Source organism: Electrophorus electricus, chromosome 3 (genome assembly GCF_041902795.1).
Source record: "Electrophorus electricus isolate QZ-2024a chromosome 3, ASM4190279v1, whole genome shotgun sequence".
NCBI classification, from domain to species: domain Eukaryota; kingdom Metazoa; phylum Chordata; class Actinopteri; order Gymnotiformes; family Gymnotidae; genus Electrophorus; species Electrophorus electricus.
The window spans coordinates 26,990,970-27,006,466 of record NC_137499.1 but is presented as its reverse complement, the minus strand read 5'-3'; the positions used below and the strand labels follow the sequence as shown (position 1 = coordinate 27,006,466).

Here is a 15,497-nt window from a genome sequence, read left to right as displayed (position 1 = left end):
AATATTGCTCTAATATTTAACCTTGGCATGCTGCTCACAGCTGTTGCTTATGAAAGGAGAGGCACAACACAGGATGCAAGAGCAAAGCCTGTTTTATTTAAAGGGATGACTGAGAGTGAAACCAAACACAAAGTGAGCTAAATTAGTACACAACAGAAATTGAAATACTGAAATACGAAGGATAATACGGGTGAACATAACAAGAGTTAAACGGGACACAGAGTTTACTCTTGTGAATAAAGGTGATGACAGCAACAACAACAATAACTGACAATCAGGACTAGAAAACATGAGGTATAAATGCACGAGGCTGATGAACAGAAACAGCATGACACCTGCACCATTATGGCGCTACAGTACATAAGAATTCGACACTACTTAATGAGGTGTGATAGTTTTACCATAATAGCTTAAAAAACTTGATGGAGGTGAGATATACATACATACATACTGGAAAAGTGTGCTCAGTAGCAGAGCTGATAGACCGAAAATAGTCAGTGCTGTAAAAAGGTGCACTTTGGAATTCATTAACAATTTTATTACACATTCATTTCCGGCTACACATATATAGGTACAGTTCCAAATGTATTTATAGCTAAATTATGGCCTGATTCCCAGAACATCCTCTTTATACACATCTCTTTACCTTTTAACAAACCAATTTGTATTTTCTCTCTTTCACTCTCTCATGCTGTCTCATAAAAGAAGTGAGGCCATGTAAATATAAAGGCTTGATTGACCACCTTACTAATAGCATGCCTGCTTACAGTATCTGTAAAAGAGCTACACTGAGCTTTTGTAAGAGTTATTTATCTCTCCCCTTAACGAGACACATATTTCCTGATGCATGTAGGGGTTAAAACTATGACCTCTGTTAACACACTATAATTAGGCCTGTTGTCATGTTTTATTGTCTCTGGATGATTATGCCATTACTGTGTTGTTATGTAATAGTGATAGTCATACACAAGGCAAACGCATTCACCCACAGGTTTACTGTACTGCTGACTTCTCTCAGTATTCATAGATGCATTCTATGCCCTATTGCCAGTGACGCACATAGTTTTGTGAGCAAAATACACAGCCCCACAGGTTGTCTATCCACAATACTCTCCTTATGTAAACATTTTTGTGTTCGATTTGACCTGCTTTTGGTCTTTTTTCTGTATCAGGTTAGGACTACATCTGTCTGGTTGTGTGTGGGTAGACAGAGTTTTTTCAATATATTAGACTCACTGGCTGATATTGTCTGAGGAGCACATTTTTCACAGCATACAAAAATTATGCCACTATCCATTTAAGCTTATTCTGGGTACAATGATGTAAACAAAAATCATGTTTTCACATAGTCATGGCGTTTTAAACTATCGGGACATCGCTGGTGTCATTGGATATCTGTGTGTTAGCAAGCTCTCCCATGCACATTTGAAGTCAACCATGTACACAAGTGCATGTGCACATCATTTGCCATTAGCTTATCTCTAATGACAATGTGTGGGAGTGTCATAAATTAAACTTAATGTCTAATCAGCACTGTAATTGCACTACATCTTATAAAGACTTTCATGTCTCTTGTGATCCTTTGGCTCACCGATGACTTTTTGTAACTCAAAAGTGTATCAGATAATCTTAACTATGTGACACTGGAGCTGAATAAAATGGTGCCTGTATTTCCTAGCTTGTGGGAACACCATGCAGGTTGGTCATTACAGACACATGAAGGTGACATTGGGCGTGTGTGTGTGTATGTGTGTGTGTGTGTGTGTGTGTGTGTATGTGTGTGTGTGTGTGTGTGTGTGTGTGTGTGTGTGTGTGTGTGTGTGTGTGTGTGCATGGAAGCACATGTGGGTGTGGGTATATGTGCATGTATCCATGTGTAAGCTTTTTTCAATCCTAAGAAAAAAAGTGTTTGTATGTCTGTGTGTGTGTGTGTGTGTGTGTGTGTGTGTGTGTGTGTGTGTGTGTGTGTGTGTGTGTGTGTGTGTACATGCATGCTTTAGTGACTCTTTTGCAGAATATATTTCTGTTACAGAAATTCATTATCAGTATCTAAAATATTAAGAACAAACAAAAAACATGTTTTCTGCATAGCAAACCTAATGCAACTAAAGTACATTAGATTAGCTACTAAAGTACATTAGATTAGCTACTAAAGTACATTAGATTAGCTACTTTGTGCAATCCCTCACTGGAATTAATCTTATCAGAAGCGTGAGCAATCTTAGAAGCTATAGAATTATTCTATTGTCCTAAGCTTGCTACCTGTATTATTCTTTGAATTGGCACCTATTTGAAGCCCAGGGTGAGAGAGCTATGGCATGTGAGGGGAAAACCCAGCAGGTATTCTGGTTCACAAGGACATAAAGGTGAAATTAATGAGGTAACTAACTAGAACAAATGGTTCATTTTTTAACTTGTGTGTATTTTTGTTCTAGAAGATAAACATTGGTCTTAATATATGAAGTATGCACATTTAAGTTTAAAAGGTACAAGTCCCAGCATCATTTTAAATAACCCATGTAAATTAATTAAATACTTTTAACCTGCTTTCTTAAGTTAATATCCAAAACTAGGTGGTTGGAACAAAATCCTATGAAGGATTTTTATTTTCTGAACCAGAATTATTCACTTTTGTTCATTATTTTCCATGTATAAATCACTGTCACAAAAAAGATGACCACATGTGTTGTATTATTACAAATCGTTCTAGCTTGAAAGCTGGGCATTCACTTTAACACCTTACATTATAGCTTTTCCCCCAGACTCATTAGCACTCATTAATCACAGTGGATGCATTGTGAAACAAAACCTTATTTACCTTTTTACTGGGGACTAATTCCCATGTGACATAATGCACCTTTGTATAACTGTACAATACCCATAAATCTGCAATATACTGTAAATATCTGTGCAATGTTCATATAAACGATAGATAATTATGGTTCTTCAGATTCTGGTCATAGGTCCACACTCACATATTGGCTACATCACATTGGCTCTTTAAAGTCTACTCTATTTAGTGTATACGTTTAATCTCCCCTTTGTTGAATATCTTCATTCTCTTGAATATGTGTAAATGTGCACTTGTCTGGTTGGTGTACTATGTTACATCACAGAAGTGTGCACAAACCAAGACAAATTCCTTGTAGGTCCAACATACTTAATAAAGTGGTTCTGCTTCACTGGACTTTAGCACCACCTGGTGGAAAGTCAGATAATTTTTTTGATATATATATATATATAGAGAGAGAGAGAGAGAGAGAGAGAGAGAGAGAGAGAGATAGATAGATAGATAGATAGATAGATAGATAGATAGATAGATAGATAGATAGATAGATAGATAGATAGATAGATAGATAATCAGTTTACTATCTGAAGATATATGTTGATAAACTGGAAATTGTTCGGGGTACTCAGGCATTTCCTACAATTCCTCAGTTTAAAACCGCATCTGGGCACTAAAGACGCATCAGAATGCATTCTAGCGCACCTGCAGCTCTGCGTGCTCGTCGCTAGATGGCCAGCACCAGGCACTTTAGGGATATGACGCACACAAGCACACAAGCTTGACCAATGAGCGCTTGCAGCGCATATTTCGAATGTCAACGTACCGACCAAGCAACGCTAGCGTAAATTTCGTTAGTTATGCGCCGTTAATTGTTTTGACGATTTTCGTCTATATTGTCCACTTTGTAGCTATCCATCCATCTAACTGGTAAGTTTTAGTAAGTGCTCATGCACGTTATTTTCTCTCGTTAGAAAATGGCAGATATATAACCAACAAGCGAAGTTTCAATCGGCGAATAGATAACCTAGCTAACGTTAGCTATCTAGCGTTATCTAGTTAGCTGTTTAAAACGTCTATACAATAGTTTTGTATTCAGCGCCATGAATGTAAATATTAAAGCCAGTAAACGTGCAACATAGATACATGTCAGGAAGTTCGCTATAGTTTATCTTGAGAAAGTAGCTAACGCTAACTAGATAGCTAACTGCAGCTGTGTTCCCTTTGACACCAGTCCTTAGCCTTAGCTAAGGTAGTTTGCTAAACAAACGGGCACTTCCGAGCTAGCTAAGCTAACGTTAACTAGCTAGCATTTTTTTTTTTTAACTGTCTGTTGTTGACAGTGGACCCAGATCCTAACATGTTCGGGCCCACACGCGAGGAGTGAACATGCATCAGTCTAGGTGGTTCCATAAACTTCGATTTCTAAATCTTTTTTCCGTTAAACATTAAACTCGCTGTTAGCTAACGCTAGCTACAACTACTCTGGAGTTTAATATGCTGCGATGTTTCAGTATACAAGTTGTACCATGCATGTACTCGTGTCAGATGACCGGCCTTTTTCAAGAGTAACCTGGGTTTTACATGTTTTTAAATGTACACTTATACAGTCAATGCATTTTTACATACTTTTCATGCAAATACTTATGCATCCAGCATAAATAACTGCATATACTTGGCCTGATATAAAACCGTGAGAGACCACTGAATATGACGTAGCTGTTTAAAGACCGAGAAAAGTTATCAGGTAACTTCTGAGCACATAGAATTTATAGAAAATGACTCGTAGCCTAAAATATACCTAGTGAACTGGCTACTTTGCATATTAATCTGCAAGGTACTAAAGTCTGACTCGATTGTTTAATTTATTTTAGACAAATGTTTGCTTATGTCTTTAATAATGGTGTGTTTTAATTTTTTTCCTTGTAGCCCAGTACGCCATGGTTCGCGAGAGAGTGGTGCCGAAAAAGTCATTCCAGCAGAGTCTGGATGACATCAAAGAGAAGATGAAGGAAAAAAGAAATAAGCGATTGGCAATCGCAGGTTCCGTCAGCCACGGGCTGTCCAAACTGAAAAACAAAAACACAGGTAACGTGCTTAAATATTCTTAACACTTTATCTAACATACTTATGTACCTTTGTTGCCTAGGTATATGTCTGATATGTCTAACAATATTTCTATCAAACATGCTAAACAGAAGAGTTGACCAGTGCATATGGCAAAAATGTATCATGATAATTAAATATTTGAACTGTTCGTGATGTATATTGTGCAGTCTCTAGTTTCTGAAGTTTGCTAACTAGTTAGAACAGGAAGAGTGCACCAGCAGAGCTGTAGTGCCTCTTTTTTACAATAGGTTTTGACAAAACTACAATGCATTTCCAAATGAGTATTTACCTAAATATTATATGTGTGTGCATTATATGTATGTATGTGTGTGTGTATACACACACACTCTGCCTGGCCAAAAAAGGTCATCACCTGGATTTAACTAAGCAAATAGGTAAGAGCCTCCCATTGGATAATTACTGCATGGGTGATTGTTTCAGCTGGCAACAAGTTATTTAACCCTAACTGATGCAGTGAGTAGCTTGTCATTTGTTAAACAACCATGTCGAAAAACACATTCTGTAGTTGTGGAAAAGATGTTGATCTGTTTCAGAAGAGTCAAATTATTAGCATACATCAAGCAAACATCTAAGGAGATTGCTGAAACTACTAAAATTGGGTTAAGAACTGTCCAACGTATTATTAAAAAGTGGAAGGATGGTGGGGAAACGTCATCTTCAAGGAAGGGATGTGATCGGAAAAAAATCTTGAATGATCGTGATCGGCGATCACTTAAACATGTGGTGAAATCAAATCATAGAAAAACAACAGTAGAACACAGGGATATGTTTAATAGGAAAGTAAGAGCATTTCTACATGCAAAATGCGAAGGAAACTCAAGGGATTGGGACTAACCGGCAAAACGGCTTCAGTTCGCTATGGAGCATAAAAATTGGACTCTGGAGCAATGGAAGAAGGTTATTTGGTGTGTTGAGTCCAGATTTACCCTGTTCCAGAGTGATGGGTGCATCAGGGTAAGAAGAGAGGTGGCCGAAGTGATGCACCCGTCATGCTTAGTGCCTACTGTACAAGCCTGTGGGGGCAGTGCTGTGCTCTGGGGTTGCTGCAGTTGGCAGCAACGTTATGTGCCTGGAGAATGAGTTCAGCTGGCTGCCTAAATATTCTGAACGACCAGGTTATTCCATCAGTGGATTTTTTTTCTTCCTTGATGGCACGGGCATATTCCAAGATGACTGCCACTATTAATCGGGCTCAGATTGTGAAAGAGTGGTTCAGGGAGCATGAGACATCATTTTCACAAATGGATTGGCCACCACATTTTTACACGCACACAATATTATTAAAATACACCTGCCCCACCCAGGTGGAGTTTGATCCGGTGTTAGTTGAGAATCCCATAACCTGAGTCTGCACTGCTGTCATGTTCTCAATAGCAACGGTGAAGCCATTTGTGCTGAAGAGCGTGCAGGTCAACAACAAAGCCCTAGCCCTGGCTCTGCAGGCCGAGAGAGAGAAGGTACGGCAAGCACAGGGGGTCATCCTGCAGATGAAGAGGGAGAGACAGGCCCTTCTTTTCCACCTGCTGATGCTGAAAAGGGCATTGAGGGAGGCCGGTGCGGTGAGAATCACACAGGTGAGCCACTCTCTGCTATACTGGTAAGAATGTCATTGTATTTGGAGTTCTCTGTGGGTCCTCGCGGCAATTGCCAAAAGGGTGGCTGATAATATGCAGGAGTGAAGGTGTTAACACCTATAGCCAAACGTGAATCCCCAGCATCACTCTTGCTGAACGTTCCATTTAGTGGTTATTTTAAAATTGTCTACTGTAATATATCAATGTCCAGGGCCTTTGTAATTAAACAGTTGTCCAAGATTGTGTTTTGTGCTATGAAAGTACATTGACAAATTTTGTATACTTTAATGAATAAATACTGTGATCAGGTGCAAGCCATTGTGTGATGTGGATAACTGGGCATAATTTGTTGTAAAACAATGGTCTGTTTCTGACTATATCATAAGTTGTAACTCTTTTTGTTGTAACTTTTCCATTTTTGTTTTTAGATGTCTTCTCCAGAAGAGCCAAAGCTGACCCTGCCTGCATCCACCAGTCCTGGGTGACTGATGCATTTCTGTATTAATAAATCCAAATGAGAGGTCTGTAGTTTAGGTTCACAAAGTAAAACAACTCAAAAGGATATGTTTTCGAACCTCCTGGTTTTGCCAGTTAGTTTAAGCAAGCAGGTATTGAAAGTCTTTATTAGAAAATCACAGGGAGACTTTTACATTTGGAATGAACATTTATACCCAGCTCAGGTATCTGTCATTTTTGAACATTTACATTAAAACAATATTGGGTCACCAGGTAGCATTTATGTTTAGCTAGTCTGTTTCATTTTTTGGTAATCTCTCTATTCAGTTCTCCTATTGGTAGTTTGTACTCATTATTGGTGTACATATTGTAATGTCTTTGGTTTAGGCCAGCACCACAACTGGAAGCTATCACTCAAGAGCAGGAGCTCTGCTCAGTTGTGCAGACCTGCTCTCCAGATGCTGGTTAGTCTCACTGTCCTGGACCTAATCCTAAACAATTCCATGTGGCTGTAACCTAAAACTTAGGGTTTAAAGTAATGAATGACTCTGAATAGTTTTTCATGTCACAGGCACAGATCCTTGTGGACTTCGTAATGGAACAGCTTCTTTGCCATCCTCAGTGGTAATGCGCCGTAGACAGGATGGAAGGAGACGGTCTGAGCGCATGCGGAGGCGGAGCTCGCTGTTTGAACCTGCCTCTGTGAGAGTGTCCGTTACAGAAGAGGCAGAGCCCCCTACCTCAGACTTGACAGAGAGATTTTGGGACCCGGCTGCTGAACTCTGCCGCCAGACAGGCACTGCTGAACCTGAGCTTACTGTGGAAAACACCTTGGTTGTAGGGCATGAGTCTGTTCAGACTGATTTGGTCCAACCTTGTTCCAGGGTTGGGTTAGACCCTGGGCCTCCTGAACTCGCAGCTTCCCAGCACTCCACTCCTGAGGCACCGAAGCGCGATGCCTCCAGGCAGGCAAAGAGGAAACCCTGCCAGCCTGCCACACGTCCCAAGCCTGAGCGTGGCCGTAAGCCCGACCGCGCCCCTCTGAGGAAGCCATGGGAGAGCAGCAAGCAACGTGCACGCTCCAAGAGCCGCGAGAACTCACGCAGCCGGGCCCGGGGGCAGCCTCCCCCACCTGGTGACCGCCTCACCTCCTCGCTCGGCAGCAGTGACATGTTCGACTTCGACTGTGAAGAGGCTGTCCATGTCACGCCTTTCAGAGCAGGGAGCAAGGTGTCAGAAAGCCAACCAGAGGAAGCCCTGTCCTGTCCTGTTGTCCCACCCAGTTTTGGTTCCAGTCCTTGTCCGACTGCGCAGGTGGAGTCGAGTTCCTCAGAAGCAGAAGAGGAAGCGGATGGCAGCCTGTATGTACCAGACGACAAAAAGCTCAGACGTACTCGTAGCCCTCCGCTGCGGCGAGCTCGATCCAAGAGGAGGTCCGTGCAGAAGAGAGCGAAAGAAAACGCCCCTGTGAAGCAGCTCCCCGCTCCTTCAGAGAACACAGGTGAGGTCATACATTTCTGGCTTCATTCTCACAGCATGCAATGTGAAGACTCTTCCTAATTTTTATTATTTATTTATTTTTTCTGCTTTTTTTTGCAGAGGACAGAAAAATGTGCGCTGAAACTTCAGTATCACTTTTCCCACAAGTGCCCACAGAACTACATCTCCCACAATCCCCGTATATGGACTTGCAGTTTGCAGACTCTCCAGTATGTCTGCATCCTGAGAACTCCAGCCAGTCAGGCCCAGGCCAAGAGAGATGTAAAGGTAATTCCACATGCTAACACGACACTTAACTTCTTCAGTGTCTAGAGCATGCATTACCAGTCATAGTTGTGTCCTTTCTCTGCCAGCAAGAAAAGCAGTTTTTGCTTCTAACATGTAGCTCCTTCTGCAGGAGTGACCAGAGAATCTCCACTGTCTGTCCCCCTTGCTGGGCAGGCAGGGCTCATGGTGATTGACAGCCCTTTGTTTGACCTCACAAACTGTCGGAGCCAGGCAGCTGAACAGCAGTTTGATATACCAGCGCCAATGGCCAAGTCTAGAAGGAAAAAAGGTAGCGTCCTCCTATTCCTTACATCTTTACTCCTCTTTTCCATTGTACTCCCATACAACTTCGCAAAACAAAACCTCATTCAACAAGGCAACTTCTCTTTGACTTCAAATGTTACTTCAAGGTATATGAAACCTCCTCCCACAACTAAATTCATTACATGATTTATTTACAAGTCATGTAAAAAGTGATGTTTTGCTTTTGTACTAATAATGGTTAAATGTACATGTGATGATTTCACTCATGCTGTCGCATTATTCTTAAAATGTTCTTATCGACCTTTTTATAGCACATATGTAATGTTTTACATTTGAGATTTTATCATCTTTTCTTAAAGTTTACACTGACTGTTTTCTTGTGTTTTATTTGCACACATATGCATATATATGATGTTATGATCATGCGTGTTTCTCATTGCACTGGTGCACTACTTATGTTTCTGCAGGTGGTCTGGTAGTACATTCCTGTTTGGGCTTGGCTTTGAGTGATGTGACAAATCTTTCCCCTGCAGCCTATCGCCAACCTCTGCCCGGTCACGACTCCACCCCTGGTGCCACTCGTAATAGACGTTGCACTAGTGCAGTGAACTACAAGGAGCCTTCACTCAGCTCGTAAGTCTGAGTTGTTTGTATCTGTTGTTTCTCACAACCAAGATACTGTTGTCGTGTTATGTTCAGTGTGTACCCTCAGTTACTGCAGTTTTTGAAGGCAAGGTTATTAGAGAAATGTTACTGTTTTATGAGTAATGGTAGTACAAAATTTGTAGTTGTTCCTCTTAATGTGTAATTGCGATCTTCCTATGTTTCCCGTACCTTTTTTTTTTTTTTCCTCTTTCTCAGGAAACTTCGTCGTGGTGATAAATTCACAGACACGCAGTTCCTGCGTTCACCTATCTTCAAGCAAAAGTCTCAGCGCTCAGTTAAAACTATGGAGAAATACAATGAGTCCTTTGTAGGCTGCCGCTAAACATTTTGCTTTCTCTGGCTGAATCTCAAATGGGATAACCACAGCTTTGTATATGGCTTTATTGCTAGATTTAAACTAAATGATGTTTGTAATGTAAATGGCAGATTGTTTCATATTACTTGCTACTTTTTAATAGCAAACCACAACTAATAATAAAGTTTTTCGTTTACATTTTTTTCAGAGTTCTGCCTGTCTGCCATCTATGAATTATTAGGGCCGCGAAGCTACTTAGAAAATTAGAACTACTTAGAAAGGATATGGGTCCTGCACATATTTATATTTTCTAATCTCATATCCATCATATGATGAGGGCTGAGGTTAGGAAAAACATATTACAGGGTCGTACACGTGTTGTTTATTTGCTACAAAAAGATAAGTGAAGATTTTGTCTCATATGTCCCCATTCAGATGAAATGACTATTACATTACTCTGACTTGTTACTGTTTGCAGAAACGCTCAGGTTCCCCCCCCAATAGGTGAGCTGTTTGAGAGTATCCTGCTGACCACTAAAAAATGACCTCAGCAAAACACGGGCTCGTCCGGGATTTGAACCCGGGACCTCTCGCACCCTAAGCGAGAATCATACCCCTAGACCAACGAGCCGACATTAGAGGATATTTTGTTGGAAAACTTTTCCAAGCGTTTTTGCCACGTATACAGCAACTACATGAACGTGGGATCGCAATATTTGTCACTTTACTGCCATCTTGTGGCTGGATAAACGCTTGTTTCTTGAGTGACCCTGGGGTCAGGCGGTAGTCGCATTATGGTCGCATTGCCGGGTTTACCGTCGACCAAGGTTTAGCGGATTTTGAAAATGTGCAAAAAACCGAAATGGAAAAAGACCAAAATAAGAAAAAACAAATGTCGCAAAAAATACGCTAAGACGAAACGGAAAAGTGAGAATATCGCTAACGATAAAGAATGATCGAGACGGGTGTTTCGATGAAATTATGGCCTATTAAGCCGTGACACCGAGTAAAATTTCTCCATTTCGCTTGTTTAGATGTTGCTCCTAATCACGGTAGCCTACTTCATCTAAAGTTCCTAAGCATAACCGTAGTGGATCATAACACGTGTCATAATATGGTTAACACTGTTCAAGCACTTATTTATCGATAACATTGACATTATTAATTATGTTGGCTTGACAAAGCGCAGTCTTATCGGCTACATGAGATCTTCAGAAATGATCTTGGCAAGGAAGCTGGAGACTTTCTACTCTTTCTCTCTGCTTACGTACAGTGGAGAGTAAACATCCTGTTTCTTCCTGAAGTAAATGATGAGATTTTTTTGTACTGAGTACCAAATTATTGTCTGAGCACCATCTCATCACCGGGCATCGTCCCCACCACTGTCGTGTCGTCTACAAACTTGGTAATTGGGTTTGTATTGTGGATATGTGTACATGGAGTAGAGAAGGAGGCTCAGTACACAGCCTTGTGGAGTTGTGCTGAGAGACAGAGTGGACGAGTGATGGGGGTCCGTGCTGTCTGACCGTGGCCAGTCTGTTGGGAGGTCTTTTATCCAGAGACAGCGAAATGGAGAAATTTAGAATGAACTTTTATTCTTCTAAAACCAGTTCAGGTATCTATATATTTTTGAACATTTACAATAAAACAATATTGGGTCACCAGGTAATATTTATGTTTAGCTAATCAGTTTCATTTGTTAGTAATCTCAGTATTCAGATAAGTAAAAATTTTGTCTCATATGTCCCCATTCAGATGAAATGACTATTACATTACTCTGACTTGTTACTGTTTGCAGAAACGCTCAGGTTCCCCCCCCAATAGGTGAGCTGTTTGAGAGTATCCTGCTGAGCACTAGAAAATGACCTCAGCAAAACACGGGCTCGTCCGGGATTTGAACCCGGGACCTCTCGCACCCTAAGCGAGAATCATACCCCTAGACCAACGAGCCGACATAAGAGGATATTTTGTTGGAAAACTTTTCCAAGAGTTTTTGCCACGTATACTGCAAGTACATGAACGTGGGATCGCAATATTTGTCACTTTACTGCCATCTTGTGGCTGGATAAACGCTTGTTTCTTGAGTGACCCTGGGGTCAGGCGGTAGTCGCATTATAGTCGCATTGCCGGGTTTACCGTCGACCAAGGTTTAGCGGATTTTGAAAATGTGCAAAAAACCGAAATGGAAAAAGACCGCAATAAGAAAAAACAAATGTCGCAAAAAATACGCTAAGACGAACCGGAAAAGTGAGAAGATCGCTAACGATAAAGAATGATGGAGACGGGTGTTTCGATGAAATTATGGCCTATTAAGCCGTGAGACCGAGTAAAATTTCTCCATTTCGCTTGTTTCGATGTTGCTCCTAATCACGGTAGTGTATGTTAGGATATGTGTACATGAAGTAGAGAAGGAGGCTCAGTACACAGCCTTGTGGAGCTGTGCTGAGAGACAGAGTGGACGAGTGATGGGGGTCCGTGCTGTCTGACCGTGGCCAGTCTGTTGGGAGGTCTTTTATCCAGAGACAGATGTTGCGTTTGAAGTATGTGAGAAAGCTTGGGACATTTCATTTTATGCGAAACAGCATTTAACATGATTCAACAATATTTCAGGATTTCATTTTATGTTTAAACAGCGTTTAACATCATTTAAAATTTGTTTTTATGTACTTTGTCAAGCCAACATAAAGTTCATTCATGAACTTTGCCTTTCTGGTTATGTCTTTACACCCCCATCAAATTTTGTGTCAGTTTTCCCTTCTCTATTTAGTGTTTGGTGTATTGCCTACTTAATCACTGTTGAATTTTAAACTTTTGTAATATTTCAGATGAACTTAGTTTGCAGCTCTTTAGTCTGTAATACAAAAAAGGAAACTATTACACATCTATTTTCACAGCTCCTGAATGTAAAGTCACAAATACATTCTGCATATATTAAATGTTCTACTCCATCTCTAGATTAAAACCATATAACATAAATTATATGTTATTATTCTTGTTGTTGCTGTGGATGATGTTATGTAAATATAATTAATGAAACAGTGTTTTATCTCTTCAAAATAGCTCCTGCATAATAAATTATATATTTCTTTTTTTATTAATAAGATCGCGAAACAGATTAGGCCTGTTTCTGTTCGATGAATGAGATTTTTTTTCCATGTTTTGCGGAAAGTTTGCCAAATCACAGTCCCTGGATCAGTCGAAATTGGATACGCATGCGCAATGCTTAGCGGAAGAAGTATGAGCCCGGAGCGGAAATGGGATCGTTCTTTTTCTACCACGGTTTGCCATCATGGTGAGTGCCCCTATATATGAGGAATCTAAACTTCAATAAATGTTGAGTAATGTATCAGTTTTGATCACTGTAATACCACAGTTAAAGCGATGACAATCTACGAGTGATTTTAAAGCCTGTTTGTGAAGTATTTCCTCCAGAGCTTTTGCTAGCCTTGGGCGAAAGTTATTTCGTTTCAGTGAGGTGTTCAACAACGTGGTGGCTGAGTAGAGCTCAAATTAGGCCGGAGATGTTTAAATGATTTTAAGATCCAGTCTAGACGGGACTTTAAAACTTCTTACATAATAAGTGCATTACATAATATATAAAACCCAATATGGCCACAGCTGTGCCGTTCTGATAGTGTTCATGTTGTTAGCAATAGCTAACTAGCATAGAAAATCAGGTTGGCTAGCTAGCGAGGGCGCTAAGTTAGCTAACCTAGCCAACTCTAGTTCAGCAGTTAAATGTTTTAAAGCAATAAACCCTTTAGTACATTAAAATATAGAAATACGTCAGTGCTCTTAGGTTCACGTTAAGCTTCTACCGGTACTGTATTGAATATTTATAGCCAATACCTTGGCCAGGTAGTTATTGTAGCTTGCTTTAATAAATTGGAAACCTTTTTTTAACAGGTGTTCAAGCGTTTCGTCGAAATTGGCCGCGTCGCCTTTGTTGCCTTCGGACCTCACGAGGGCAAGTTGGTGGCTATCGTAGATGTCATCGACCAGAACAGGGTAAGAACCGGTGGTGATAAATAGCGCAAGTAGCATACTGTGCTACTAATGACTTTTTTTGCTTTCACGCTGTTTCAGTCTAAGCCACGCAAAGAAAGCAAATTCTCCAGGTGAAATTGCATAAACTCGTGTTTGTTTGTATAGGCACTGGTGGATGGTCCGTGCTCGGGGGTAAAGAGGCAGTCTATGCCGTTCAAGCGCATGCAGCTCACTGACTACGTCATCAAAGTACCCCACAGGTAAGCCCAGATACTTTTCCCAGCAGTGGGAAAATGAAGAGCTACGCGAGCACATATCAGTCCTTTAAACTTGCAGAAGTGTGTTTTCAGTCTAGTAGCAACATGTAATTGTAGCAGTAATAAATTGGGTCGGTGTCAGAAGTTTTAATTTGCTATATGAAGGACTTTAACAAGCAGTGTTTACAGGGCAAGCGTTGAGGAGCACATTTCTGCTAGACTACTTGAAAAATTTTGTAGCAGCATGTGGTTGGACTATTTTTGTTTGTTTGTTTTTGTTTTTTATAGTTACTTATAATACAAAAGTAGTAATAGCTAGTGAGGAACTGAATATTGTAATATTCCAAATTCTGATAAATTTCTAGTCAAATATGTTGTCGATTTCACTATGGAAAGTTAATTAAAATGAAGTTTGAGTAGCCACAGACGACCAAAAATAATTGTTTTGTCAGTTTAAAATACCATGATCCATTGATTTGGCATTGAACCATCACAAGATGTCGTTACTTGCACTTTCTAATCATGGCATTGGACTAAATGACACATTCAGTGGGGACAGTTTGTAACCTGCCACTCCACTTAACCAGGATGCTTCCGTAGTAATGCTAACATGACTATTGAGCCTCTAATTTTGCTGACAATTAGCCTTGTAAGCCTAAAGATGGCATTTCAATGGGGGGAAAACTGCCCTACTTCATACTGGAAATTTACTTTGCACATGAATCCCCTCCAAAATGCCACCCTTGTTTAATCTTTACAGTGCTCGTCAGAAGTATGTGAGGCGCGCCTGGGAGAAGGCCGAGATCAACCAGAAATGGGAGGCAAGCAACTGGGCCAAGAAGATTGAAGCCAGGAAAAAGGTAATGCGCTCCACCCCTCAGCACCTGGCACCGCACGGCTGCCCAATGCACAACAGTCTCCATGTCATTCTCCTTTCACCACAGTGGGTTTGTAAGGTTGACAAGACTCTGAATCGGTCATTTAAACTCAAATGTTCAACCGTTGACTTGGAACGCAATTCATTTGTCGTGTTCTCACTTTGACAGAAGGCCAAAATGAACGACTTCGACCGCTACAAGGTCATGAAGGCCAAGAAAATGGTAAGTGTGTTTGAGCTCACGCTTCACAAACCAGCTTCTGTTGGACTGTGGCATTGGAGTAAAGCCGGATGCCTAACCTTGTGCTTTGTCTGTGCAGAGGAACAAGATCATCAAGCATGAGATGAAGAAGCTTCAGAAAGCTGCAGCCGCCACAGCGAAAAAGGCCTGAGTTCTCCTCAATAAACCTGTTTGACTTGTACACCTCAGCTCCTTGTG

At 40.7% G+C, this 15,497-nt stretch overlaps 2 protein-coding genes and 2 non-coding genes across 6 annotated transcripts; 2 read left to right on the top strand and 2 right to left on the bottom strand.

The window, feature by feature from the left end:
* The first annotated feature begins 3,587 nt into the window (after positions 1-3,587).
* sgo1 (shugoshin 1) lies at positions 3,588-10,122 on the top strand. Of its 2 annotated transcripts, none has more exons than XM_027014425.3 (10): positions 3,588-3,715; positions 4,715-4,873; positions 6,290-6,489; positions 6,918-6,970; positions 7,333-7,409; positions 7,517-8,446; positions 8,545-8,712; positions 8,843-9,001; positions 9,510-9,609; positions 9,838-10,122. In XM_027014425.3, the coding sequence occupies exons 2-10, from the start codon at positions 4,726-4,728 to the stop codon at positions 9,962-9,964; spliced, it is 1,962 nt and encodes a 653-aa protein (XP_026870226.2). In that variant the 5' UTR covers positions 3,588-3,715; positions 4,715-4,725; the 3' UTR covers positions 9,965-10,122. The 2 variants fall into 2 exon arrangements, with proteins under 2 accessions (XP_026870226.2, XP_026870225.2); XM_027014424.3 differs by having other exon boundaries at positions 9,444-9,609.
* Positions 10,123-10,496: 374 nt separating this feature from the next.
* Positions 10,497-10,568, bottom strand: trnap-agg (transfer RNA proline (anticodon AGG)). Its single transcript has one exon. It is a non-coding gene; the product is annotated as a tRNA-Pro (tRNA).
* Positions 10,569-11,816: 1,248 nt separating this feature from the next.
* trnap-agg (transfer RNA proline (anticodon AGG)) lies at positions 11,817-11,888 on the bottom strand. Its single transcript has one exon. It is a non-coding gene; the product is annotated as a tRNA-Pro (tRNA).
* A 1,278-nt stretch (positions 11,889-13,166) lies between these two features.
* On the top strand, positions 13,167-15,480 carry rpl14 (ribosomal protein L14). Of its 2 annotated transcripts, none has more exons than XM_027014419.2 (6): positions 13,167-13,229; positions 13,844-13,945; positions 14,090-14,184; positions 14,942-15,041; positions 15,228-15,281; positions 15,379-15,480. In XM_027014419.2, exons 1-6 carry the CDS (start codon positions 13,227-13,229, stop codon positions 15,448-15,450), a joined length of 426 nt encoding a protein of 141 aa, XP_026870220.2. In that variant the 5' UTR covers positions 13,167-13,226; the 3' UTR covers positions 15,451-15,480. The 2 variants fall into 2 exon arrangements, with proteins under 2 accessions (XP_026870220.2, XP_081567000.1); XM_081710874.1 differs by lacking the exon at positions 13,167-13,229 and adding an exon at positions 13,252-13,271.
* Positions 15,481-15,497: the final 17 nt, after the last annotated feature.

What these genes read in the sequence shown, in the direction of transcription:
- sgo1 (XM_027014424.3), top strand. Translation starts at nt 4,726, where the DNA reads ATGGTTCGCGAGAGAGTGGTGCCGAAAAAGTCATTCCAGCAGAGTCTG. An exon ending in ACTGAAAAACAAAAACACAG is followed by an intron (nt 4,874 to 6,289) that starts GTAACGTGCTTA and finishes TGTTCTCAATAG; the next exon opens with CAACGGTGAAGCCATTTGTG. An exon ending in GTGCGGTGAGAATCACACAG is followed by an intron (nt 6,490 to 6,917) that starts GTGAGCCACTCT and finishes TTTTGTTTTTAG; the next exon opens with ATGTCTTCTCCAGAAGAGCC.
- rpl14 (XM_027014419.2), top strand. An exon ending in AGATTGAAGCCAGGAAAAAG is followed by an intron (nt 15,042 to 15,227) that starts GTAATGCGCTCC and finishes TCACTTTGACAG; the next exon opens with AAGGCCAAAATGAACGACTT. An exon ending in TCATGAAGGCCAAGAAAATG is followed by an intron (nt 15,282 to 15,378) that starts GTAAGTGTGTTT and finishes TTGTCTGTGCAG; the next exon opens with AGGAACAAGATCATCAAGCA.